This window comes from Tursiops truncatus, chromosome 6, assembly GCF_011762595.2.
Source record: "Tursiops truncatus isolate mTurTru1 chromosome 6, mTurTru1.mat.Y, whole genome shotgun sequence".
In the NCBI taxonomy this organism is placed as follows: Eukaryota; Metazoa; Chordata; class Mammalia; order Artiodactyla; family Delphinidae; genus Tursiops; species Tursiops truncatus.
The window spans coordinates 66,833,609-66,860,548 of NC_047039.1; the positions used below are offsets into that span (position 1 = coordinate 66,833,609).

General features: G+C 44.6%; 1 protein-coding gene across 1 annotated transcript; it reads right to left on the bottom strand.

Annotated features, from left to right (window-relative positions):
• Window positions 1–818: 818 nt before the first annotated feature.
• Window positions 819–26,639, bottom strand: KLF9 (KLF transcription factor 9). The gene is made up of 2 exons (XM_004315761.4): window positions 24,537–26,639; window positions 819–4,234 (listed from the first exon to the last, which is right to left on the bottom strand). The coding sequence occupies exons 1-2, from the start codon at window positions 25,039–25,041 to the stop codon at window positions 4,005–4,007; spliced, it is 735 nt and encodes a 244-aa protein (XP_004315809.2). The 5' UTR covers window positions 25,042–26,639; the 3' UTR covers window positions 819–4,004.
• Window positions 26,640–26,940: the final 301 nt, after the last annotated feature.

A 26,940-nucleotide genomic window follows, 5' to 3' on the forward strand; every position in this document is an offset into this window, starting at 1 on the left:
TCACCTTCCTGTCCTCAGTGACAACAATGTGTGGCACTAACAGTTGCTCAATAAAATGAGTCAAATGCAAATAACCTGCTGCAGGCATAGACAGATGGAGGGTTGGATTCAGCAGATCCAGATTTAAATATGGTGTATACCACTTACTAGATGTATCTTTTAGCAAGTTAGTAATTTCCTCATCTGAAATATGTGGATAACAATGGTATCTTCTGTAAGGAGCTGTACAGAGCTGCTGAAAAGATAAAATGAGAAAAAAGTCCTAAACACTCGGCACTGTGACTAGCATACAATAAAACCTTAACAAACACTAGCTAGCTAGTATATATCTATACTAGATTATACTACAATGACAGGTTTTAGATTCTCTAGACTAAATTACACACACACACACACACACACACACACACACACACTTTGGTGTTCATCTTCACTTGGTTTAATGGGTCTATTGTTTTGCCTTTGAGACTTCAACTTGTGTGTTCTTATCAATATCATATCTCAAGAGAACAATCTGAGTAATATCCTCTGACTAGTTCCTGGCACACACCAGAACAGTTATGAGCTTTATAAACCTCTTTAAGTGATTTACCTGAAATATAAATATTCCCCTCCAGTATAATACAGTGATTTCACGTGGCCTCCGTTCCATCTACTTCCTCAGAGGTCTGTGAATAGTAAATACACACAGGTCTACACAAATATCTCACGTGTTGAAAGGCCCAGGGTAAATCATCTTTGCACTCATCACAAGTTAAAGAAGTAACCCCCGTTTGACAAGAACATGTCCCTTTTATAACACATAATGGCTGGAACAATTCAATCTTTATCATTTATTATTTTTATTTGGACAACATATATACATATGTACAAAATACCTACTGTCAGAATCCTCTTTTATAATTTCATTTGATTTACAAAAACGGGACAGCAAAATAACTTAGGTCACTAATACTGTACAAAAATAAAACTGATTAAACAGTTGTAAAGATCAGTATCTTACAGTGTTACAGATCATTCATCTGTTGTGAAAGAACATCTCAATCTATCCAGAGTGATGAGTACTGTGCTTAATCTACCTGCAAACTGACAACGAGTCAGTTTCTGTAATTATAACTATACCAAATATAATTCTCAAAAGAAGCATGATGTAGGGCTACACCTTAAAGCCACGGCATCGTTCCACAGTGGTGAAGGGCTTTCTTCTTCCCTAACCAAGGAGAGGAGTTATCTTAACTCTAAGACTATTAAATTTTCCAGAATATGACAGCTACTTACAGTATTAGATAAAACAATTTTTCTTTCTTTTGAAACACCTGCAACAGTCTTTCAAAAAATTCAGTTTGGTTAAAAAAGTAAACAAAAATTACTATCCTCCATTTGGATTTTTTTAAGTTAAATCCATGGTCTTTTTAATATAAAAAGTAATTGTTTCATAGTTTTAGTGTTCAACGAACTCTAGTAGTCCTATTTGAACCATATCTTGATAGAGTAAATCTAATTAGAATGCTGGTTCCTGTTTTGTGACATTTTAAAACAGGAGTTATCACAAGGAATAAAAAGCCTTGAGTTTATACGTTATGTTACTATAACATAGAAGAGAATATCAAATGTGTGTTCTTCAACGACTTGAAAAGGCAAGTAGCAACTTTTTGGGGGAAGTAAATTGTGCATTTTTTTTTTTAAAACAAGTTGCTGCATTTACAACCATCTAAGTGCTGGACAAAAGCCACATGTAGATTTACTCCTGAAACTACAAAGATTGTCTTTCACTGACTTTGCTTGGTTTTCCTTCATTTCGTTCTGTGAGGGAAAGATGAGTTTGTACAAGTTAGTGGGTTGCTAGGCAACGCCAAACTCCTCACTCACTAAAAGGCAGCATGCAGAGGGTCACAAGCAGAACCATTCCATGAGTTCAGTAAGAAATAGGCAGCCTAACCTATTTCATATGGAAGAACAGATGTCCTTAAAACTTATTTTGGACACAGAAATTAAAATTTGGTTTAAAATAAGCGTTTCAAAAATCTGAAACAGAGGTAGAAAGTGTTCTTTATTTTTCCTGACATGTTTTCCCGTGAGAAAACACTTTCCTTTTTATCCCATGGACTGCTCCCAGTCCCTAATGTTAAAAGCAGTTCTCTTTACAGAACTACTAATACAACTACGCTGGTTAAACAAACAAAAGAAAAACACCGTGCTAGTGATGGCTACTGTATTGGAAGTTGGAGTCAGCTGTGACCCATGCTGGCTGCAGGAGCCCACACTGGTTCTGAACTGGAAACAAGCATGTGTCAGGTGAAATGATGAATTCACCCCAGGTTTACACAACACATCTCATAGCACACGTATAAACTAGAGTGCACCATAACTCCCTGTTTTAAATATCAGATAAAATTGTCAGAAAACGTTGTTTCTGATGAAAAAGAAGAATATGTAAACATTTCCCCCACGATCACTGCTGACTCCCCTATTTGAGGTTTCTTCTCAACGATGAAAACTCGGTTCATTTTTCTGACCACGTAAAGGCCAAAATTAAGTTTTCAGGTAAATGGCATATTATGCATATAGTGGTTGAGGCCATTTTAGACCCCTGGATACGAGATCTTATAGTGGTGAGGCTACTGATGTAAAAGATACAGTGTTGTGTTTTCATTCCTATATGTTCCATGTGCCTTCCTTCTCCAAAAGGGATGATTTTGCGCAGTCTCCTCTGAAATCATCGTGGTATCTTCCCTTAGTGCTCACTACTTATAGGGGTATGTTATTTTTCTTTTCACATTTCAGCTCCCTTTTCCTTTTACGTAACTCTTGCACCTGTTAGTGGCGGTTCTGTAGGAACATGGGACGGTAACCGACAAACCTCTTCCCCAAAGAATAAACGTTTCCAGAGCTAGTTACTGTTATGCACCCATTCAAATAAAACCCAACAGAGTCAAAGCCCTCGCCCTTCGTGGCATTATGGTACAATAAGAAGAGGTTAATTAAAAGGATCGGAAATTTTGGAAAAGTTAATAGAGTTAAAATTGTTTGTTCTTTTTTAAATTAAAAAATATATATACTACCCTCCTTCTCCTTCAGCGTCTGTTGTATATATTCTGCCCTCACATCTCTGCCATGATTTCATAGGGAAACGTGTATACTGTAAAATAAGCAGATTATAACGTGGTTCCAAACAGAATGTCTGCTTCTATCCTTAAAGCATGTATTTAACTTATTCATCCTCTGCGTTAGAAAATAAAAGTGCAGCTTATGTTCAAAAAGTACAATTCATACAAAGCAAGGTTTGAAAGTTCTGTACTTACAGTAACCTTTCAAAGGTGTGTCTTGATTAGTATAAATTCATACTGCTTACCCATTGGCTATAAGTAACTTTTTTGTTTTCAAGTCTTTAGATGACAGATCATGCTGGAGTAGATGTGCTCTTGCTTGCATAAAGACAGCTGTGCTATGGCGTTTCGTATCTCAAAAGGTAACGTGATTCAAGAGAGTGGTTTTGCTAAAGAAACTGAAGCACACTCGTCATTACATTAAAAGGTAAGAAAACAATTCTGAGAGACAGCAAGCAGAAAGGGCCCAGAATCACTGCGTGATGCTACAAGTCAACTCACCCAGTCAGACATATGTACACCAGTGTTGAATCTTTAAAATTCTACCCCAGTCTTGGCTTTAACCCCCTCCCCACACCTGCCACCCCTCCACCCACCCCCAAAAGAAAATTAAGGAGAGGAAAAAAAAAAAAAAAGCATTTATCTTCCCTCCGACAGTCAGAGACGGTTCAGAGTTGCCTCTGCAAGGGGGACCAAGTGTTGACTTTGATCTTAGGCTACAATGTGCTTTTTAAAAACAACGCAGGGAGAGGAAAATTAGACTAGTGACCAAAGAACAGCGACTTCCTGTGCTGGCAGCGCGCCTCTTCTGGGCCGTGGTTCCCACCTGTCTGTCTGTTCGCTGGGAGTAGTTCGTCCTTCCGGGTCCGTCCCTCCCTGGCTCGGGTGGGCAGCACCTCACAAAGGGTTGGCCAGCGCCTTTTTGGATCGCTTGATCATGCTGGGGTGGAACTCCGTGTGCCGCCGGGCGTGCTTGGTCAGGTGGTCGCTCCTCATGAAGCGCTTCTCACACAGCGGACAGCGGAACTGCTTCTCCCCCGTGTGGGTCCGGTAGTGGCGGGTCAGCTCGTCGGAGCGAGAGAACTTTTTAAGGCAGTCTGGCCACGTGCAGGGAAAGGGCCGTTCACCTAAAAGAAGAGAATCAGGGATACAGGTTAAAGAACGTGTAACCGAAATTCTCCAGGCTGGTCCTGGTCAACCATCCCCATGACTCAGGAAATAACTCCTTTGTGTTCTGGACTGAATTGTGTGCCCCCCATTCATAGGCTGAAGTCCTAACCCCCAGTACCTCAGAATGTGGCTGTATTTGGAGATAGGGTCTTTAAAGAGGTGATTAATGTTACATGAGGTCATGTAATCTAATGACTGGTGTCTTTATAAGAAGAGGAGATTAGGTCACAGACTTGCAGAGGAAAGGCTGTGTGAAGATGCTGGGAGAAGACGGCCAGCTACAAGCCAGGGAGACGGGCCTCAGAAGAAATTGACTCTGCCAACATCTTAATCTTGAACTCCCAGCCTCCAAAACGGTGAGAAATAAATTTCTATTGTTTAAGCCACCCAGTCTGTGGTACTTTGTCATGGCAGCCCTAACAAAGTAATACCATGAAGAAATTGCTGAGAATCATCTTCTCTAGGTAAATGAGCTTGTTATTTGTACCCAATGGATCCCCAAGAGCCCTGGAAACTATATTTTCCAGTTTTTGTCTACACGGTTGCTGGTTTCACGAGTTCTCTCCGAGGAGTCAAAAACCTTAGCCCTTTGCTAAACTTCCTGGCATTGTACAGATGGAAGAGAACTGGGGCATCTAATCCAACCAACCTCCCACCAGAGGCAGGCATCTCCCCTTAAGCTCCTGAATGTTTGGCCACCCAACCTCTGCCTGAGCAGTTCCGGTGGCAGAGTCCCTTACCTGCCAAGGAAGCCTGCTTGTTTCTGAGCATCCCTGTAATAAACACTCTTATTGATGTGAAACCTGCCTTCCTGCGAAGGCCATATCTTAAGTTATATTGTCTTAACACTAAAAATTAGTTTTTTCCCTCTGCCACATAATAATCCCTTAACTATCTGAAGACTGCTATCATGCCATGCTCTAATCTCTTCTGATCTAGTTGAAACAATCCCAGTTTCTTCCATATTTCTCATAAAAGAAGAACTCACATAATTCTAAAATAATAACATAAGCGCAGGCACAGCACTAAGGGTTTCACACGCATTATCTCACTGACTTCTTACAGGACACCTCACGGAGGTGGCCCATTTTACAGATGAGGCTTAACACTTGTCAGAGTTTCCACATCCCTCCCATTACGGTTGCTCTCCTCAGATTCACGCTATTGTCTCCCCGTCCCACTTAAAACGCAGCTAAGCCCGCCCTCCAGACATGATCAGGCCAGCACTGGGGGCCTCCTGACCCCTGCATTGGCAGGGGAGAGTCTGTGTCCATGTTTGTTGGGCAGGACACACACAAGCAGAAAGGCAGAAAGAGCTGCTTAAGATCAGAGTCTTGCTTGCTCTTCTTTTGAGTGACTGTCACCACCCCCCAGCTCTGAGCACCTGCCTACCTACTCCTCACACCTTTCCAAGCACAGCCCAAAGCAGCTGCTTCACAGACTCAGGACACAGACTCTCGTTTCCACAGAACTCTCCAGACACTCCTTAGGTAGGTGTGAGGAGTGAATCTTTTCTCACTCCTGTTCCCACCTTCCTGGGACCCAGAGAGAGGCTCAAAGGGCCTGGAGCTGCGCAGCGTGGTGCATCTGAGTCATCCAAAAATGATTCTTTTCCCCCAGCTTCTCCTAACCTGTGCCAGAGATGTGAAAATAAAGATAATAACAACAAAATACCTCTATCACCTTCGTGACTAAGGTTTTACTTGCTGTTCTCTAAGCAGAGATATAGCCATCACGCCATGTACAACCTACCTGCTCTTATGGGAAACCTGATGTGGGCAAAACAAATTTGTATAAACAGATTCACTATACACAGGTCTAAGTATAAGTATTTCCTCACTGAGCTCTAAGCTGCAAAGCCACAGCAGCAAAAGGCAATAGCAAGCCAGTGAGCCCTGAGCCCTACCCAAGGTGGATGATGCACGAGGATACTCAGAGGGCCAAGATGAGAGGGAGAGGAAAAGAGGAGCTTCAGACTGAAGCCTCTGAAAAATCCAATGACATGGAGTTGAAAGCTACACTTCTGCAACTTCTGTTGGATTAAAAAGCATTTTTACCCAGTTCAGCAGAACTTTTGAGCAAAAGGCAAAATGCAGGTTATCATAACCCAACAAGGTTAAGCTTCGCTGGGCAAGGACAGCATCCCGTCTGACCTCCGTGCTACTTGTGCTGTCAAGCATTTAGTAAAGGCCTCAGCTCTGTGCGCGTGTGCGCGCTGAGTCTGCTCAAACTCCAGGTCGCGCAGGTGACCAAATCCTGCTCAGAAGTTCCCAGACCACAGGAATATTTCCGGGCTATTTCTGAATCAGACTGCAGCCAAGTCCTCACTAACCCAAATGAAGAATCTATGGGAGAAGTGTTCTTTAAACATGTTATGTTAAAAAATATAATGAATAGTTAGAATTCATAGCGTGATAAGTTGTAAAAAAAAAAACAACAGACCAAAAACCCCTGTCTGTTGTCCCTTTCCTGAAGCCCTCTCTCCACTGCTTGAGGATTTGGTGGGGAGGAAAACAATGACAAGGAAAAGTTCTGTGTTTTCTCAACACTTGTTAGGACAGACACCCATCAGAGGTTGTTTCCTTGAAGGAGTGGTAATGTGGTTTAGTTATTCACCGGCACATGTTTCTTTCAAGTGAGTCATGAGGGGAGATTAATTTATTTGAACGGATCTGTGTCCATTGTGGGAAAAATGGGTCAGAAGACCACTCTACTGTGTGCTAAGACTGGAAAAGAAATAAGGCACCCCTTGTTTTAACAAGATGGAAGTGATAGTCAGTGGGAAATCGTCATGAAGCCTGAATCAGCTGCATGTACTGGAGATCTATTAAGCATTTATATGCTTATGATTTACAAAGATTTCAAGTGTAATCAGGGTCCATTCCCGTCGGATTCCCTTTCGGTCTAGCTTATGGCTACACACTCTTCACTGCCCCTCACAGTTGGCATGTGATTGTTCTCATTGCTTCTAATCCAGGTGCTGTCATTGACCTAGCATCCTTTTCCCTGAGTGCTTCAGAGACACAGGGTCACCCACAGAGCCCAGAGCAAATAAGAGCCAACAGTAGCCTTTGTTAGATTCATATAACGTGTATAATTCAAGCTTACAGTTTCCAAGCGTTTAAAAATAGATCTACTTGGAAGTGAGTTGCTGGTCTAAAAGCTCTAGAATCATTTTGATTTTTCTCAGATCCTTTGGAAAAGCATTAGGGGCTTTTGGTCAATGATCTAAATCAGGGGTTAGCAAACTATGGACCATAGGTCAAATCTGACCTGCTGGAATAAACACCATTCCTATACTTAGTTTTTACCAAATGGTTGAAAAAAACCGAACAGTAACATTTTGTGGCAGGGGAAAGTTATATGAAATTCAGGTTTTCATGTCCGCATAAAGAGTTGCACTGGAACACAATCATACTCATTGTTTATGTATTACCTATGGCTGCTTTTTCACTACGGCAGCAGTGTTGAGTAGTGATAAGAGATCGTACGGACCACAAAACCTAGAATATTTACTATCTGGTCCTTTATAGAAAGTTGGCTGACCCCTGATCTCAACCTGCAGGCCTGAATTTCTATCTAGTGTACACCAGAATCTGTAATTCCAAATGTCTTCAGGAGCCAGACACATAAGAAAAGTGGGTGAAATGCCAAGTATATTAGACCATGGATTGTAGAGGAATCTGGGGCCAACTGGGGAGTGCTTTCCACACATAAAGGCATTCAAATTCGACACTTGATGAAACACTGTGCCAGCCAAGCAGTGTGTGTTCAGGGGACCTGGATTCTTCTTGGGGATTTGCAATTTGCAGCCCTATGAAATCAACCACCTCTTTAACCCAGTGGAGAGTTTGCATACAACCTATACTATAGGATGCATTTCCACATGTTAGTTACTGATAGACACATATTAAGGTATCTAGAAAAAGATACGTGTTTTTTTTTTGTTGTTTTTTGTTTTTGCGGTACGCGGGCCTCTCACCACTGTGGCCTCTCCCGTTGCGGAGCACAGGCTCCGGACGCGCAGGCTCAGCGGCCATGGCTCACGGGCCCAACCGCTCCGCGGCATGTGGGATCTTCCCGGACCGGGGTATGAACCCGTGTCCCCTGCATCGGCAGGCGGACTCCCACCCACTGCGCCACCAGGGAAGCCCCAGGCCCTTCCTTTCAGCTCAAGGCTAAGGCCCCCAAAAGAATGGTTAACCTTCTTTATACAGAACAAATCATATGGTAAAGCAACTATCAGTTAAAGAATATTTAAACTTGTCTTTCGTATTAATGAGAGAGTTACCATCCTCCTGGGGGAAAAAAATAAAAAAGGACAGACATGTACTCGTGCTTTATTTCTGGTCTTCACAGGAAAACACACCCAGAGGCAGTGACACAATAAAGTCTGCTTTACTGGAGCAGAGCTGGTAACAGCACAAGTTTCTGTGCATTCTCATTATTTATATACCACTTCCCTTCCCCTTCAGAACAAGCTCAGCGCCTCTCACTGACAGACTCAGCTCTGAGTATAAAACATACTGGATCAAAACGGCTACTGAACACTGCATCAAACGTGTAAAAGGCTTTCTTTGCAGAGACAGGTCAGGCCTCCAGAACTCTCCTGGGTCTCCAGTGGGTTCAAGAGAAGCGGAGGGGGGGCCTTCTGGCTATGCACTCGCTAACTTGATGGCTCATTGCTTTTAAGGAGCCTCCACCCTACCCGGTGATTAGTTGATGATGTCAAGTGAAGCTTCTTATTCTCGGTAAAGTCGTGAAGTGAACAGTGGTGAGCTTTCCATATAGAGGGAGAATGAGGACAAATACGGGGATTGCTAACTGGATATATCCAGCCCTGTCCAAGCTCCCCAGAGCTCAGATGGACAGCCATTGCAGTCCTGGCCTAGGGTCTCGACCCTCCCCCTCCCCCCTCTGATCCTCTCTCTTCCCCTCCCACAACTCCACAGAAGAGCCCCAAATGGGCTAAACTTAATTGGGTTTAAGAGGGTTAAAAATACCAACTCTGAAGCTTCCACTGCTTTGAGGAAAAGTAACCCAATCTAGTAAAACAAATCTAAGGGAATTGGGCCTCCTTTTCAAAATAGAACTCTAAAAATGTCAATTAATAATCATAGCTTCGCACAGATGTACAAAATCAAGGCTGTTTCTTGAGGAAAAATAGTGTTTTTCTTAATTACAAAAAAGCAACTAGGATTCCAGAGATAAAAGGATAATTTGATATTGGAAAATCATAATGATATTACATGTCATTTAATAGGTTAAATTCACCCCCACCCACACTCATATCTTGCCTTCATAAATGCAGAACAATATCTGATAAAATTCAACATCCATCCCTAATAAAAGCTTTTAGGAAAACAAAATAGTTCCTTAACAGGATAGAAAATATAGATTCAGACCTTTCCCCAGCAGGGTCAGCAGTAAAATGAAGGCCGCATTCCCACGGAAGTCAGGCAAGGCAGGAATGGACTCCTGCCCCAATCACTGTAGCTATTTAACGTTGTTCAGGAAATGCTAGTGAGTGCAATTAGATAACAAATTAAGAAGTAAATTGTGGGAAGGAGGAGGCAAAATAAGAATTACTTGCAACTGATACAACTTCCTATTTGGAAAGTCTAAGATAACAAAAGTTAAAAATGCAGAGCAGAGACTGGCACAGCACTGTAAATCACCTATGCTTCAATAAAACAATTGAAGAAAAAAATGCATTCATAGGTGTAAATATACAAAAGAGCAATGGTTTTCTTATATGCTAAGCATAGTCAGTCAGGATAAGCCCACCAATAAAGTTCAGGACCTGCATGAAGAAAATCATAAAACTACGATATGAAAGGAAATGAATAAATGGGACATTTCCCATGTCCCATTGATGGCAAGACCCAATGTTCTGAATATGGCAATTCTGTACAAATTCATCTATGAAATTAACACACACCATAGAAATTTTTTCTTGAACTTGACAAAATTATTTTAAAGTTCATTGGGAAGAATAAATACCCTCCACTTGCCAAGACAATTTTGGAATAGAACAATAATAAATGAGCACTTGCAATACCAGTTATTAAAATGTATGATTAAAGCTGCAAAAATTAAGATAGTGCGATACCAGCATAGGAAAAGACAAATCAGTGGAGCAGAGTCAAGTCTGAAGATAAACCCAAGACTACAGGGATGGGCATTTCAAATCAGTGAAGAAAAGAATGTTTAATTCAATAAATGGCATAGATATCTGGTAAAAAAAAAAAAATTAAATCTGGATCCCTACCCTTATACCTTACACTTAAATTCCAAATGGAATTATTTACATTTACTGTACACGTAAATGTAAAAAATAAAACCATAAAGGTAAAAGAAAATATAGGTGAATATTTTTAGAATCCCGGAATAGGGAGAGACTTCCTAAACATGAAATCAAAGGCAGTACCCTATTTGAAGGATAGTTTTAAAATACTTAAAAATGTTAAACTTCTGCATGGTAAGATACATATGCACACACACACACACATAAGTAAAAAAATTTAAGAACCAGGGGAGCTTCCCTGGTGGCGCAGTGGTTGAAAGTCTGCCTGCTGATGCAGGGGACACGGGTTCGTGCCCCGGTCTGGGAGTATCCCCACGTGCCGCGGAGCAGCTGGGCCCGTGAGCCATGGCTGCTGAGCCTGCGCGTCTGGAGCCTGTGCTCCGCAACGGGAGACGCCACAACAGTGAGAGGCCCGTGTAGCGCAAAAAAAAAAAAAAAAAAAAATTTAAGAACCAAAACAGTGAACAAATAAAGGAAATTGCAGCCTATGACAAAAGGTTAAAATCTGTGGTACAGAAAGGACACTAGCAAATCAAAATGAATAGCCCAACTTAATAAAATTGGGCAAGGATGCAAACAAGTAATCTATAAAATAAGAACTAACATCCAATTAATAAATATATGAAAATATAGTCAATCTCATAAGTAATCAAAACATGCCAATCAAGACACCAATGAAATACACATCAGGCTGGTAAAAGTGTTAAAAAGTATGTTCATATACCTATCATTGATGGTGGCATGAGGAAATAGGCATGGGTGGAAATCAGAATTGTTCCAGGACCACCTGGCGATACATTTGTCCAGGAATTATTTGTGGTAACAATTAGGGAGGAACACAAAAATATAAAAGGATACCAACATTGTTTATAAAAGGTAAAGCTTGGTGACAACCTAAATGTCTAACAATAAAGAACTGGTTTAATACTTTAGTGTTCCATACAGTGGAATAATATGTGCCTGTTAAAAAGGTACTAGATTATTCTATACAGAAGATGTTAGCAATACACGGCTAAGTGAAAAGAGCAGTGCATAATCTGCTGTGTATGTGTGTGAACTTCTAAGGAGAGGAAAAATCCTGGAAGAATATATGCAAAATATGAACAATAGTTATCTACAGGTGAGGGGATAAACTCTACTTCTTTTTGTAATTTTCCCCTATGTTTTCTGATTTTTTTAAGCACGTACAAATTTCTTTTATAATCAGAAGTCAGAAAAGTCTTACACAAAACAAAGGTAACAACTGTTTTGATGCATATGAGTTCAAATTTTTCCACCAATGGGTTGATCAAGATTCGATTCCATTCAAGGGGTGGGTGGTTTACACTCTATTGAGAAATAGACTCCAGTGTCCAAGACCAAAGAAAGGCAAAGAATCCTTCTGCTTCCTTCTCAAATTGTTACAAAGTGAGAAACTTTCAGAGTAAGCTACATGTGTTTTCTCACTCCTCCCCCACCTCCTCCTCTCCTTCGAGAAGAGACAGGAATCTCCCTTCAGATACCAAGTGACACAGGCAGCGATGGCAGGGCTGCCCCACCAAGGAGCAGGCCCCTTAGGAAGCAGGGGGAGAAAGAGGCGCACATACACAAAGCCCAGAGCCCAGCGCAGTGTTCCTGGTGGAGCACCAGCCCACACAGTTGCCGCAACCCGAAGCCATTGACACCCCACTGTCCATTATGATCGGTCCTCCTTCCCCATGGGAAAGCAATGCTAACCTGCAGGTACAAAAATGTGAGCTTTGCTTTACTGTTTTTCATTTCCACACCCAAGTGCAGAAGCACCCATACACTTGCATCGTCTGGGTACAGCCAATTCTACATTTCCCTGCATAAATCATTCCAATTAATATCAAACTCAAAAATCAAGAAGTTAAAAGCCTCCTGTTCGCCAGAAATGTTGCTACTACCTACACAGGTAGATGTCCTAAAAAAATAAAAATTCTTGATAGCTTCAGAAGAATCCTGCCTGAATGCCATCCCATCACATTATGGTTTGCTCCTGGCCTCTCTCTCTGAATCCCTCTTGTGGTTTGGTTTCCTTTTACATTTCATTTGTTGATACAATGGACTCACTATAGAGTCTGGATGTGAGATTTTACTTCTTGGTCCCTGTGATTATCTGTGGAAAGCAGCCTGTCTCCATACTTGAGGTTCTGAACTGGGAAGTGGGTGTCTGTAACGTCTGCCATGCAGTACTTCCTCACCGGAAGCTGGTGCCTAGCTATTTGGAAGCAAGCCTGTCCGAATATTGCTTGCACATTCCCAACCTCAACTGATCTGTGAGATGGCACATGTGCCAGGACCTCAGAAAGGAAGACAACAGACAATAGAGTCTTGACTCTTTAGGTTCTCAACCCAGCAAGAGATATATCATTATGCCTTGATGTCTCCATTACCTGGCCCCCAGCTCAGCCACTCTGAAATGGCAGAGACGTAAGGTGACCTACCCACGTCCACACAGCTAGGTCCAGGCCCAGATTAGCCAATTCCCACGACTGCATTCTTCCTCCCATCCCAGCCTGTACTGCCTCTGCCCAGTTCTTTGTGGAAAAGAGAAATAGTAAATAACCTACTAGGCACTAAACATTGAACAGGATATGTAAGTTTGATGGCAAAGCTATGCTGAGAACGTAGATTCTTTGAATCTTTGCATTCTGGGTTATGTTTATGACCACCTTAATTCAAACCCATCCTGTTTCAGATGAAGCCAACTCAAGAGAGCCAATGACTCGCCCAAGGACATCCTTAGAACCAGCTTTCAAATTCTAGCTTCAGTTCTGAGCACTGAACAAGATTAGAGGTGAAAGCAGAACACAGGCCTTAACTAAATGTAGAGACAGCCTTTTCCGTGTTTTTCTAATCCACTTACTCCCAGGCCCTCCTTTCCAGATGCATTGCCTCGGGGAGGGAAGAGACAGTTTAAAACAAGTAAGTTGCTGCTAAGCTTGAGGTTTCAAAATAGAGCTTTAAAAATGTAAAGCAGACCCTGAAATCCTCAAATTCTCTTAATTTGCCAGAGCTTCGTAGCAAGACCTGAGCTATAGGGAGAGAAACTGGAGGAGCTGTGTTTAGGGAACAGATACAGAGGTCTGAGAAGTGCAAGCGTTCTGGACTCTCCTATTAGAAACAGTCTTGGGCAGTCCCAGAGGCCGACCACTGCTGCCTGGCCCACGGCATGCCTGGAGCCTGTCTGAGCCTCTCTAGGGAAGTCGCCACACACACCAGGGCACCTGAGGAGCTGGGTAGCCACGCTGAGAAAAGGGTCTCAAGTGTTTGCCTAAGTTTCCACCCCTCCTAATGTTTCATCTGAGGACCAGGACCCAAGCTGGTATAGGGCACCCTGGGGGAGACCAGCAAGGTCAAAGGATGGCACGCAACACGGACAGCCCTTCCATGATGCCGGAAGAAGAGGTGAGGCTCTTGCCCACCAAGTAGATCACTCCTAGGAGAGAGAAAGGCAAAAGGAGAGACAGAGAGAACTCTGATTTTGTGACTATGTACCCAAAAGAGAATAAAACTTAACACAAAAGAGACTGAGAGACCCCAAATTGCCAAGATAAAGTTTGTCCACCAACAGCAGAAATGGTGGGGAGGGCAGGGGGGCTCAAGAGAACTCAGTTCTCTTTGGCTCAGAAAAGACAATGAGCAAACCAGGAAGACACAGGAGGCTGTTGTCTGGTTAGTGGATGCCTCCTCTACCTGCCACTCAGGTCACGGCACTCGCAGTGACCCAGAGTGACTAGTGACGGTGCTCCAGCATCAGGTTTCCAGCTGTTTCTCTCCGGGCTCAACCTCTGTACACTGCTGGCATGAGAGTAAGGCTGCAATGACCACAGATCCTACTCACACATGCCACATGCGCCATCAACACATCATTTTTCCAGCTTTTACGGAGTGAGCCACTAATTCATACAGTCTGGTGTTTGTCACCAAAGACCACGAAGAACGGCAGGGTTGAGCTGTCCAGCTCTTACCAAACAGCCCCTGCCTGACTCCCTCAGCCCTCCTGGGGCAGGCGTTCCTGGACAGCGCTTTGAAGTTTGGGAGCAAGCAGGGCACTGAGAAAACATGACTCAGGTCAGAGGTGCAGACTGTCTCTTTCACACTGGGAACCCCCGCTTCGGTGGGCAATGCTCAGCAGACAAGCATCCTGTGGCTGGCCATGGGTATGAATTGCAACACCCACGGGGGAAAGCAGCTGTTTGCTTGTCATTCTGCTTATTTTCATTAAAACAGCAATGGTACAAAACTACTGTAGAATTACGACAGCATAGGGATTTAAGTCATTTTTATATGTTTTTTTAAGTTATTTTTAAGATCTAATTTTTGCCTCTTACGATTTATTGCGGTGTTTTTGGGCATTACGTACACCGAATAGATTTCTGAATCCCATTGGGAACCACCATATAAACAGCTCGTCTTTGTAAAGACAAGGCCTCTCTCTATTAGCACACAGGGTGACAAACGTTCATGTAAACACAATTCATTTCTCTGGGCATTAAAATAGACGACTGGAATTAAGACCAAGTGAACGGTGCCACTGATCACATTGTTGCCGCTATACGTGTTCCGTGTGAGGTTTTGGGTACTGGCTTCTAGAACATCCACTGAGCAGGGCCTATGGGGCTGATCCTGACGATAAGAAATACGTGTTGAAATAATCTATCTTTTACAAAGAATATTTAGTATACAGTTATCTTATAGGTTGAACTCCAGAGAGAGTTCAGAGCTCTTTCTCTTCAAAGGGGAGAAAAATGAGAGAAATTGTTGTCATACTAATCTGTCTCTCATTTTGTCAAACTCTGCCTTTGGGAATATCCTGTCTGTAGTTCTAAATGGGTGGATCGAATGAACAGCTGCTGGTTTTGCCTGTCTGGCACCTATTGCCTCTTTGGGGTGATAAACAGCACACCTTGAATTTCCTTTTGGAAACCATTCCTTCCTCACTCTGAGTTTACGTAATTCCAGGCGGGCGACCCCACATCCCAGGCCCAGAGGTTGGATGTGACCCAGCTGTGCCACAGTGACTGAGTTCAGGGACAGGCACAAAATTCTGTGTTCTGAAGCCTGAAGCCTGGGGCTTTTGCTGGAATCACTAGGAAAGGGGAACTGTCTTTCCACAGGGCTTGCTGAATTGGCAGGATGGAAGTCCGAACTGCTGGCAGCTATCTTACCACCGTTCAGAGACAGCCTGCGGGTGAATGAAGCCAAAGCAGAGGAGAGCAAGGCTGGGCCAGGGAGAGAGGAAGGCACTGACCACCTGTATCCAGAGATCCCTAACACTAGAGTGACCCCAAAGGCGGTGGAAATGGCAACCTATGAAGTTCTCATTTTTACTAAGCCAGTCCAAGTTTGGGTTCTGTTCCTTACAACCAAGAGGCTTGATTAAAACAGCTGTGGACCCACAAATGGGATCTTTTTCAATTGGGAGGATGAAGGTTCTGGATAGCTACTGGAAAATACAGGATAGGTTTGGCCAGGTCCATGATTTCTGAAGGTATTCCTCACCAAGCTTCATAAAAACAAACCAGAAGCCAGAGCTAGAACCCAAGAGTAGAGACAATGGTGGCTTCGGGGCCAAATCCAAGAGAGCCATGCAAAACACAGGGTCTCTTACTACTGGCAAAAACCCAAGGAGTCCTCGTCAACAACCATTCATGGTGCAACTCCAAGCACCTAGAAACATAGTAGGAAAACTTCAGAGTAACCTTGGACTAAGTTAACTAACTCCAATTCCTCCTATAAAATGAGAATAAGAGTACCTTCCTATCGCATAGGACTTCTGCGAGTTTAAATGTAACAATGTGTGTAAACCATCTGGCTTGGAACTTGGAGTGTAATACATGCTGGATGCTTCATTATTGTCACTATCAATAGCATTATTACTAGTATTAATAATTTATAATTATTATTACTATCAACACTATTATTATCCACAACATTCACAGTACCTGCTGTCAACATCTAGCACACCTCTTTGCATGTAACAGTTACTCGATAACAAGTATTATTTAAATGAATGAGCTGCTGCTGGATTAATGTGGAACTGTAAACAAAAATTCTAAGCACCTCAAGGGCTTCTGGCCAACACATGTAGATTATTTTTAATTGTAATACTTAGTATATGGAGACACTGTGCTAAATGCATTAAATACCTCATCTGAATTAAGTTTCATAAAAACTCTATGAATATATAATTACTGAACTCCATTTTACAGATGGGAAAACTGAGGCTCAGAGAGTTCTCATAATTAGAAAGTGGCAGAGGCAGGATTCAAACACAGGTCGGAGGGACCCCTAAGCCGGTGTTCTACTGGCTCTACCTACTGCCTCCCTGCTGAAGGTAGAGACCTCTCTGGAGACCCCTCATCTTCAAGTTCCTTAGGGTGGCCTGGTTTCCTTCTCACAGGCCTTACTCTGCTTTTCTGACTGCCTCTGTCTCATCAAAGCTGGCTCCCTGGAAGGGAGAGATGGTAAAAATCTCCATCTCTCTGATGAAAGAGGATCTGTAAGATTCCTTCCAGTTATTAAATGTCCATAATTCTCAGGCAGGATTTTTGTGCTTTTGTCTATTGCCTGCCTCACTGCCCCACTTCGGTTCAAGTCAGGTCCTCTGGGAGGCACTTCTAAAACAACGGAGACTCGCCATGGAAAAACGTTCACACTTTGTTTAATACAAAATACTGCTGCCTGCTTTTCAAATCCTTGTCATTAGTTTTGTATGACTTAAGCTCCCGTCTCTTTATTTTAATCTATTTAAATAAAGTCCTCACTTCAAAAAAAAACAAAAAAAGGGCTCAATCAGGGCCGAATTCCATTCTGCTGTTCAAATTTGCGATCATTTTCAATTTTGGTTAAAAAAAAAAATTCACATGCCCAGTGGTCCTGGGCTTAGATGGTGAGCTTACTGGTTCTTGCAGCTCTAGAACCTTCAGATTTCAGATCCAGATGTTCAATGCTCATCTCAAGACTCGAAAGGCTGATAAACTGAGATTACAAGGGAAGCCTGCGGGTGCACCGTTGTAAACATGGGCTTTAATCACAAATAGAAAGGATGCCTTGGAAAATCCCACGCATGAAAAATGGATGCCTCTCACTCCCTTACTGGGAAAGGCATTCTCTATGAATAATAACTAACGTTAGTCCTATTATTTGCTGAGGGGACCATTTGAGGCTGGGATAAGACAAATGTCTACTCCTGGCCTTAAAGCACCAAAAAGGTATTAAAGTTTCGGGAGGGCTCCAGGAAGGGAGGAGTAGGAAATCCCACAAGCAATGGCCTTGGCCGCTCCCATAATAAAAGGGCAGAGCTTCCCCCACCCCCACCCCCCCCACCCCCCACTCCCCCGACTGACTCCCCCTCTGCCCTTTCACTCCATTAATTTGGTTAATGCAAAGCAGCTCTTTAAACCAAGGTTAAAACAAAACAAAAAAATGTTAACCAGATTGAAAAATCCTCAGGAGACCATGGGGGAAAGGAATCCAAACCTAAGAACTGCGAAGAATTCACAGTGAAGGAAGATCTCCATTTGGCTAAGCTCCGGCCTGGAGCACTTCAACTTCCAAGGACCCCATGTCCTCATTGTGCTGCTGAGGAAACTGAGGCTCTGGTAGCTTCTACGCTCTGCCCAACGTTACGTGCCTGCCAAGGCAGAGAGCCAGACTTTGAACCCTGGTGGTGTGCTTCCAAACCCTCCAGAGCACCCCCAATGCTTCAATGGAACAATCCTCATCTATCTGAGAGGGTTAAAAAAAAAAAGCATTCACTTTTTTACAGACAAAATGATGGATGTGATGACCTCTCAAGGTCACTTCCAACATCCAAATTCTATTCTTTTGATACTAACAACTGCTTACACCAAATGCTCTGAGTTGGGCTTAGGCCTGTGACTAACTTCCCAACAAAAAGTGGGGCAGAGCAAGAGACAGGACTGCTCAAAGACCACAGCAGAGGATCCCATTTCTTTCCCTTTTTAACTGTCTGTGGGCTTTTCTCCTTCCTTTGCCCCTCCTTTTTGCATGTGTTGCATAGAAACAGAAACTGCCTTTGTAGCAATTACTAGGCACTAATTTACGCTCTTCAGTGGGGGCGGGGCTTGCTGGAGAAACATTAGGAAAAGGTGGGAGGGTCGGACGTGGGGGAGGATTCTAGCAGCAGAGGCCTGGAATGCTGCAAGCTCTTTCTCCAAGCCTGAGAACAGACAAGAGGAGGAAAGAAAATTTAAAAAGTAACTGGAAAAAATTTTTGGAAGACTAACAAAATTGACAAAGCTGGCTTTTCTTTTCTTTTTTTTAAATCAAGTATGCTCACGATCATAAGGCATTCTGAAATCAAAATGATGGTCAAGAAATCCGACTCTAACCAGGGCACCACGTCAGGTTGCTTTAGGGGCTCCTGAACGAGTGAATACTGGGAAATCACCCACCCACTTTTTTTCTCAATGAGCTTTTTAAGGAAGACCATTGTCAGCCACTTTCCCAATATGTCACATGATGTTTCTCCCTGGGAAGTTAAATCGGGGAATTTCCCACAGACATTGCAGAATGACTAGTTCCTAGGATAAGCGTCAACAGTTGAGCCAGGAATGTATATCTGACCCTTATGTTCAGAGTCTCAAGAATTGATTTCCCTCAGGTTACATCTTTGCGTCTGAAGGTAATGGGGTGTTACCGTCAAAACAGCACGCTGTGGACTCTGGTACCTCCCTCCCTGACCCAGGCTCCACTTGCATTCCTCCCCTCTCTCTTCTCACCACTCACAGATTTGAGAGGAAAATCACGGGAAACAATGGTTTCAATCTGTAATTCTACCCCACTTGTATTTTCTGTTGTGAGACAGTAATCCCGCCAGCAGCAGCAGTTCTTCTAAGGCAACCCCGCTTTGTCTTGCTAGGGCAGCTAGGTGCAGGATGATGAAGGATGGGGTGGGGGGGGAGGGAAGTGAGGAGGGAGCAACTGGTCCTTCCTACCTCCAGGACCAGGAATAACGAGCTGTTAGGCCCCCTCACAGGCCTCAGTCCCCAGGGTGAGATTACAGCAGTGAGCTGGGGCTCAAGCAGCTGTGGGCCATCTTTCCTTGGAAGCAAGGGAGCCTCTAGCCTCTTGTCTGAAACCCAGAAGCAAACCCTGCAGGACATCTTTGCAATTCTTAGACTCCTATCATCCTCCACAGCTAGAGCCTGTTTGCAGTCCTTTGCTCTCATTTTTTCCCGACAGGTTACATGAGCCTGGGTCTAGACAGTCTCACTGGGGATGGGGATGGGGGTGAAATCGCCCCCACAGGGCAAAGATTGTCTCTTTGGCAGGTTATAAAAGTCTTAGCTATTACAATGGTTTGTGGCCTTATAAAGGGGCACAGTACATAAGCAGCTCTACGGTATGTCTGTGGTACTAAAATGTCAGGGGGAGGACAATTATAGGGGAAAAAATGGCTAATCTCCTTAGGGGAGAGAAAGTGGAAGAAAAGGTGGCAAAACGATGATCTATGCAGGCCCCACTCAGACTTAATTGTAAATACATCTTGGATGAAGCATGTCAGGCTATGAAATACCACTCTACATCACTTTGGGGAGCATTATGGAAAGAAGAAGGGGGCAGAGAGGTGGTTTCCTTCAGGACCAAGGCACAGGGCCTCCCTTCTACTCAGGAAGAGAAGAGCAAGTGGGAAAGACTGGGCAGGGGCGAATTAATGGGCTGCCCAGAGGCCATTTCAACACCCTGCCCTGTCCCTCAACCCCTGCCTCCTGGGTAACGGAAGTGGGTTCTTCTCATACCTCTGATGGTACTAGACTCTCCCGAACCAAAAAGTTGACTCTAAAGCTTTTTGTAGCAATTAAGGAAGAAGAGTTCACGAGGCACAGAGCAGGCCTGGCTCCTGTATAAGCAAACTTTTAAAACTTTAGTCTCAGGGAAGGAAATCCGCCTGAGTTAGAGCTAGCCAGTGATGGACGTTGCTAGAGGGGCCAGAAAATCTATTTCCTGTTTGGAGGATAACTTCCATGGTGGGAGCTACCCAGGTCCCCTCCACCAGATATTATAGGTAGCCCAGAGAAATGTTCAAACAGGATAAAGAGAAACAGAAGCAGCCACTGCTGGCTGCTTTTGCAGCTCTTGTCTTTCCTTGTTTTTCATGAACTTCCTTCTGCCCTATTAAAAAAGTACGTTGTTTTAAAATTTTTCCCACAAAACTGGGGTGTGCTGATTGGGATTTAGGGCTTTCTGGTTTGCAGAATCCTGTAAGCAGTGCCCTTAAGCTCAACCCACTGTCACCATTTGGGGACAGCTGATTTAAGTCCCTCCAAAAAGATAGTAAAATTGTACCCGGCATGGAAGTAAGGCCTAAGGTTTCTATCACTGCGATGGCAACCTAGCATGACTCTACATCAGCTGGTTCTGATGACTTTTGAGCTGGAATTTGGATGCAGTTGTTTACCTCTCCAAAAGATTCCCCCATGTGTCTATGTGTGCGTGGGTGTGCCTGTGTGCATGCGCAGGGTGACCACAAAGTTAGGAAACTTGGGATAATCCTTTTTTCTTTTTTCTTTTCGCGGTCCTAGAGAGGCTGAGGGGACGTGGGAGAGGGTCTGGGGAGTCAGTGGGTTTGGGTGTGGGTTTGTGGAGGCCAATTTGGGGTGTGTGCTCAGAGGTGGGGGGTGGCGTGTGGATGTGAGGTGTGCCAAGATAAACTTAAAGTGGGTTGCATTTTCAAATAATAAGCTCAGTATGTTTTCAGGAAAAGTACTCCAATGGGTCTAATACTTAATCAGAAACAATAAATACACTCTAAAGTGTCCAAAAGGTCTGGAGACAGAAAAGTTCATATTCCTTGTACTTTTTCTCAGATTAACCATGGATCCACTGCTTAAATTTTAGAGGTACATCACCTGAGAAGACATCTGATCTAGAGGGTGAAGAAAAACAAACTGAACACAGTATTAGAAAATGTAAAGTACTGTACTACTTAAAAATAAGTTTCTTCTATGTTTCCTGATTTTAAGCTCTGCCCAGTACACACAAACTATTATCTTTGCACAAGAATCCAAGTTCAGAGATAGTACCCTATCTTGTGGATTGAGAAACTGAGGCTCAAATAGAGAAGAGACTGCAAACTTAAATGCCAACAGAGACCATGTAAATGATTAAAATAAGGGACACTGCCTCATATAAAGAACCGTCAGTTCAAGCCAATTGTTGCTGGGCAGGAATTCAGACGCAGTATTGCCAGTTCATTCGATTTTTCCAGAGAAGCCAGAAATCTGGATTTGTGTGGAAATCCTGATTTTTCCATGTTAGTAACAAAATCTTTACAAACCCTGTGCTAGTCAAGCCAAACAAATTTGCAAAGCAAATTCCGCAGCAGACCTCTAGTTTACAAACTCTGAACTAGGTTAACATCTCACAACTGGGAAACAGAAGGACAAATCAGAACCCACCTCAGTCCACCTCAAAGGGGTCTTTTCTCTTAGGATACTCTAGAAATAACTGCACTGAACTAAACACAATTTTAAGTGTCTCAACTTCTAAAGCCACTGGTTCTGGAACTTCCCAGGTGGTCCAGCGGTTAAGACTCTGCGCTTCGATCCCTGGTCAGGAAAGTAAGATCCCGCATGCCATGCAGCGTGGCCAAAACAAATAAATATATAAATAAAGCCACTGGTTCTATAAAAGTGGCATCTGTATGAGACTCTAGGAGGACAGGAGCAAGCAGCAGGAGGGATTCTGGTTGGGCCACATTGTGCAGGGGGGGTGTGGCTGGAATTTTAGTTCTTAAAAAGTCTTCACAAAATACAGACATTCCAATTGCTATCTCTTGACCATCTTCTGGGTTTAATACCAGCAAAAAATAGAAAAATTTAAAAAAAAATTTTCAATCAAGATGCTACCCCACCCTAAAGACAATCTAACTGGAAGCTGAATGGGAAACTTCCAAATGCATGAGACCTCCTACGAGTCTCTTATTTAGAGTATCCCTTGCACACACCTTCTCTAGCAGGAGTACACTTCTGACAGTCTTTACAGAGGCTGAGGTTTTTGTCCAACCATGTCCTAGCATTACAGAGCCCCCAAACATAAATAAGACACCTGCAATTACCACATCACTAGTTTCAAAAGACTGACTGTAGCATATAAAATGGGATTAACACTTCACTTCGTTTTCCACTCTGGACTGTGTAAAAGGTTCTCCTGAAACAACTGAGCTCACTTGCCTCATGGAGAATTAAAGAGCAGCGTGCGTGCACGCACACATTAGCAGCCATTTCTATATGCCTGAGAAAATCACTCAGCAGAACGGCCCAGAATGCTCTTCTGAGTTGGACAGACTCAGGGAGCTAACAGAGAAGCTCCGCAGGCCTCCCCAACTGCACAACTGGGCAGCTCCCTGAAGGAGAAAGTGCCTTTGCTCAAGGTGGCAGTGGGTGTCCCTGTGAGCTGAACTCTGGGAACATGGCTGACACAGCCAGGCCCGCCCAACAGCTGTTGGTGAGTAACACCCTCTGGTTAATATACCCCTACTTCACCCTGGGAGCCTCGCTAAAGGTCACATCCCCCAAGCCAGGCACATCAACCTTACAGACACAAACTTTAAAATGTGCTGTTTTACGGCAACCTAGATGACAACCGCAAAGAGAACCTGATTTTGCATTAACCATGAGGAGGAAATTCAGCTTTACTCCTGTGCCAGCAGCCACCTCCACAAGAAGCACTTTCCAAAGGAAATAAAATATGAGATGCAGTTACGTGGCCTCTCTTTAAATAAGCAAAACCAAACCAAACCAGCCAATGATCATTTTGAAACCACAGGCCCAGGGCCTCATCTTAAAAGTACCAACAATTACACCAAAAAACGACAATACTTTCCAAGTAACTCCAACAACCTCCTCTTAAACATGGTGTTATAGGACAGAGGGAAAGGAGTTCATGAGAGGACCAAGCACTGTGCTTCCTTATCAGAACAGCAGCTGTAAAGGAACCTTATTAAAGATGGGGAGACAGCATGGTCAAGTGTGAATGCTTTCCAACTTTTTCTGAATATGTGAAACAGAACCAACAGAATTGGCTGACCAAGGTTCCTATAAGTCTCCAAAGCCCATTTTATACTGCAGATGTCTTACCAGCCACATGCATCTGATCAGCCCTGCCTTTGGCTCTCCCTGGGAGAGACCCTTCCACGGGGCCTCCAGAACATCCCAACGTTCATTATCATCAGCCTTGACCTCCGGCAAGAACCACACCTCCTCACTAACTGCTCTATTCAGGGTGGCGGGTGCGACCTAAATCACGTGGGAAAAAATCCACTCTGAAATCTCATTAAAAAAGCTAACTAGTTGTGAAGTTAACCAACCATCACTTGATCAAACTTCTCTGCTGCCTGAAGCAGTGTTATTTTAAACCTCTCTGGGGACTCTTGGCCAAATTTAAAACCACCTTGGCAGGCCCTGAAAAGTAGCAAGCATACAGCTAACCGAGCCCTTAGTCATCCCTAAAAGGTTCCATATAATGTGCGCCGCTTCTCCAGGTTTCGGCCACTTCGCGGCAATCCCACAAGACAGTAAAATAAAAGATACGCCATTTGACTGTGCCCCCCAACCCCCGCCAGCGTCTGTCCAAGTGGGGTGGCCCCAGAGTCGCCGGGTGCGGGAGTCCTGGGGGGGGCGGGGCGGGACAGGGGAGGGGCGGCACCACTCCCCATGAAGCCACGCACATCGGCTGGCACTCGGCACTCACTCTGCCCGCCAGGTTAAGGCTCTCCGTGGCTTCTAGAGGCTGGGGACGATTAAGGAGTGAGCTTTCCGTCTCTAACCGGTTCAATCATTTTAAAGAGTTAAACAGCATCTCATCCTAAGTATTTGCACCCTTTCGGCCGAGCGTGGTGTCCTTTAACGCCCAGGAAGGCTGCCCGGCCAAAGGTTAACTAACCCGAGAGTTGGGTGGGAGAGGGAGACGCCGCTAACCTGTATGCACTCTGTAATGGGCTTTGAGATGGGAGGATTTTCCATAGACTTTCCCACAGCCACTGTAGGGGCACTTGTGCCTCTTTTCGGAGGCGTGTTTCCCCTTCGCAGCCACTCCAGGGTGGAGGAGGGAGAGCGGGCTGGGCGCGCTGCCAGGATCCTGTCTCTCCTCCGGGCTGTGGGAAGGACTCGACCCAGATTCGGTGGTCACGTCGCTGTCGGATCCCATATCCTCATCTGGACTCTCCAGGCTGTCGCTGCACACCGAGGGGGTCTGGATAGGTCGATACTTGTTCAGGTCCAACAAGCTCTTGGCGATGGTGACCAGCGTGCAGTAATCCTTCCAGGTGTCCCCCGGGTCACCATGCTCCTTGGTCACCTCGCGCTCAGGTAGTCGCAGCCGCTCGGCGTCCGGAGCGCCCCCATGCTCCGGCACCGCAGCGCGGTTCGAAATGGAAACCAGACACTGGGCAGCCACGAAGTCCATGTAGGCGGCCGCGGACATGGTGCGGGCGACAGCAGCCCCGGAGGCGCGGCCAAACTTGGCGGTGGCTGCGGAGGTTCAGCTCGCCGTGCCCTGGCCTCGGACGACGAGCGCGGCGCGGCACGGCGCAGCGGCCAAGGGGGCGGGGGCGCGGGCGCGGGGCGCTTCCGACTCGCAGGAGCGCCGAGGCGACCTCAGCCCCTCATCTTTACGTAACCGGCAGCGCCTCCGCACGCAGCATCCACGGCCCCGGGCTCCGCCGCGCTGCCGCCTCTCGCCGCCTCCGGTGCCCAGAGCCGGGCGCAATCCGCCCGACGGGCGCGCAGTCTGCTCCGAGCCGGCTCCCCTGGAAAGATGCCACACGTGGCGGTCGTCGCAAGTTTATTCGACCGAAAACGCCCCGAGGCGCTGGGAGAGGAAACTGCAAAAGAGGTACACGCCCTCGGCCGCCTTTTCAGTCCAGCCAAAGCCCTAGGACATTCACCCAACCACCCGGACGTGGGTGGCAAGGGCCGGACCAAGCGCCAGGTCTAAGAGACACTTTTCCCCCAGTCCACTGACGGCTTCTGAGCCCCTGCTCTTGCCGGTCCGCACCGTTCCGGCATTCTCTCGCTCAGTAACAATTTCGCAGAATCCCATCACGTCACAATCCAAACCCCCTCCAATTGGCCAGTGGGGAGGGTGATTCAACTCTGTTTACTTTCTTCCTCTGCCAGTCAGAACAGTCTTTCGGTGGAGAGGTGCGTCTAGAACTGAGGCGTGCGGCCAATCCGACAGTTCTGTTTCGATGCCTCGTGCTACCTCTACAGCCTCGAACGCTGACATTTAAAAGGGTAACAGCCGGGAGGCTGGAAAGGAGCAGCCGCGCATCTCTGGGAGTGTCTCTCAATCCCTTAGCCGGTCCAGGCCTCTTGGCTCACGTTCCAGCTTGCGGAGCTGTGGGATACACCTTCCCTACTCGGTTGCGTTCCTTCTTACGACAAAAGAGAACTTCAGTTTCATTTTCCAGCTCGCAAACAGTTAAGTGACTTCCTGCAAACGCTACAGTCCCAGCAACCAGTCTTCCAATCAAAAGTAAGTTGGTTGATGTCACTGACATTGGCTCAGCCAATCAGAAGGGCATTCCGAAGGCCAGCGCTGCACACTTGTAAACGCGAAGAGCTGTAGTGAAACTGAACACATCCTTGTACTTTGTGTTGCTGATGGGAAAATCGAGATATGTATGGGAGGGCAGTGGTGATAAATAAATGCAAAGTGAGTCAATAATTTAAAAAAACAACAACTAAATATGTCAGGCCAAGCTGCTCAAGAATAAACACAAATGAGAAAGCATCAATTCGTTTTTCCGTTTCGGGATGCAGCATACTTTGGGGCAGATTTTTAATAATTCTTCCACCCAATACATTAACTATGACTAATTCATCTTAAAAATGCAGAGCTGACAAAAGTTCTGTTTTAAAGCATAGTCCTTCTTCTGTCTGGCTAGTCTTACTTTGAAACGCTTCATCTTTTCTTTTGTGATACCTCAATTCCTCTCCTTCCCTCGTGCAATTTATTCTAAGGAAGCTGTTTTTGTTTTGTTTTGACGCTATTGTAACCTCCCTAAAATAAATGGAGACAAAAATCCCTGCATAACTTTTAAAACTTTAAAAACAACATTCTTAGCTCATTTTCTTTCCACAGACTCCTGTGGGATGTTAGGGCGTGTATCCCTTCCCTCACTTAACAGATATGAAGACTGAGACGCAAGAAAGTGACTTGTGACAGAACTCCATTGAAAACATAAATCTGATTCCTAGCTCTTCGGGCTTCACAACTGAACTCTTTTGGTTTTGTGAAATTTTAACTCTGCTTAACAGATTCTTAAGAACTGGAACCAGCCAGAGACCCTTAGCCATTGAATATTGTGGCATTACTTGA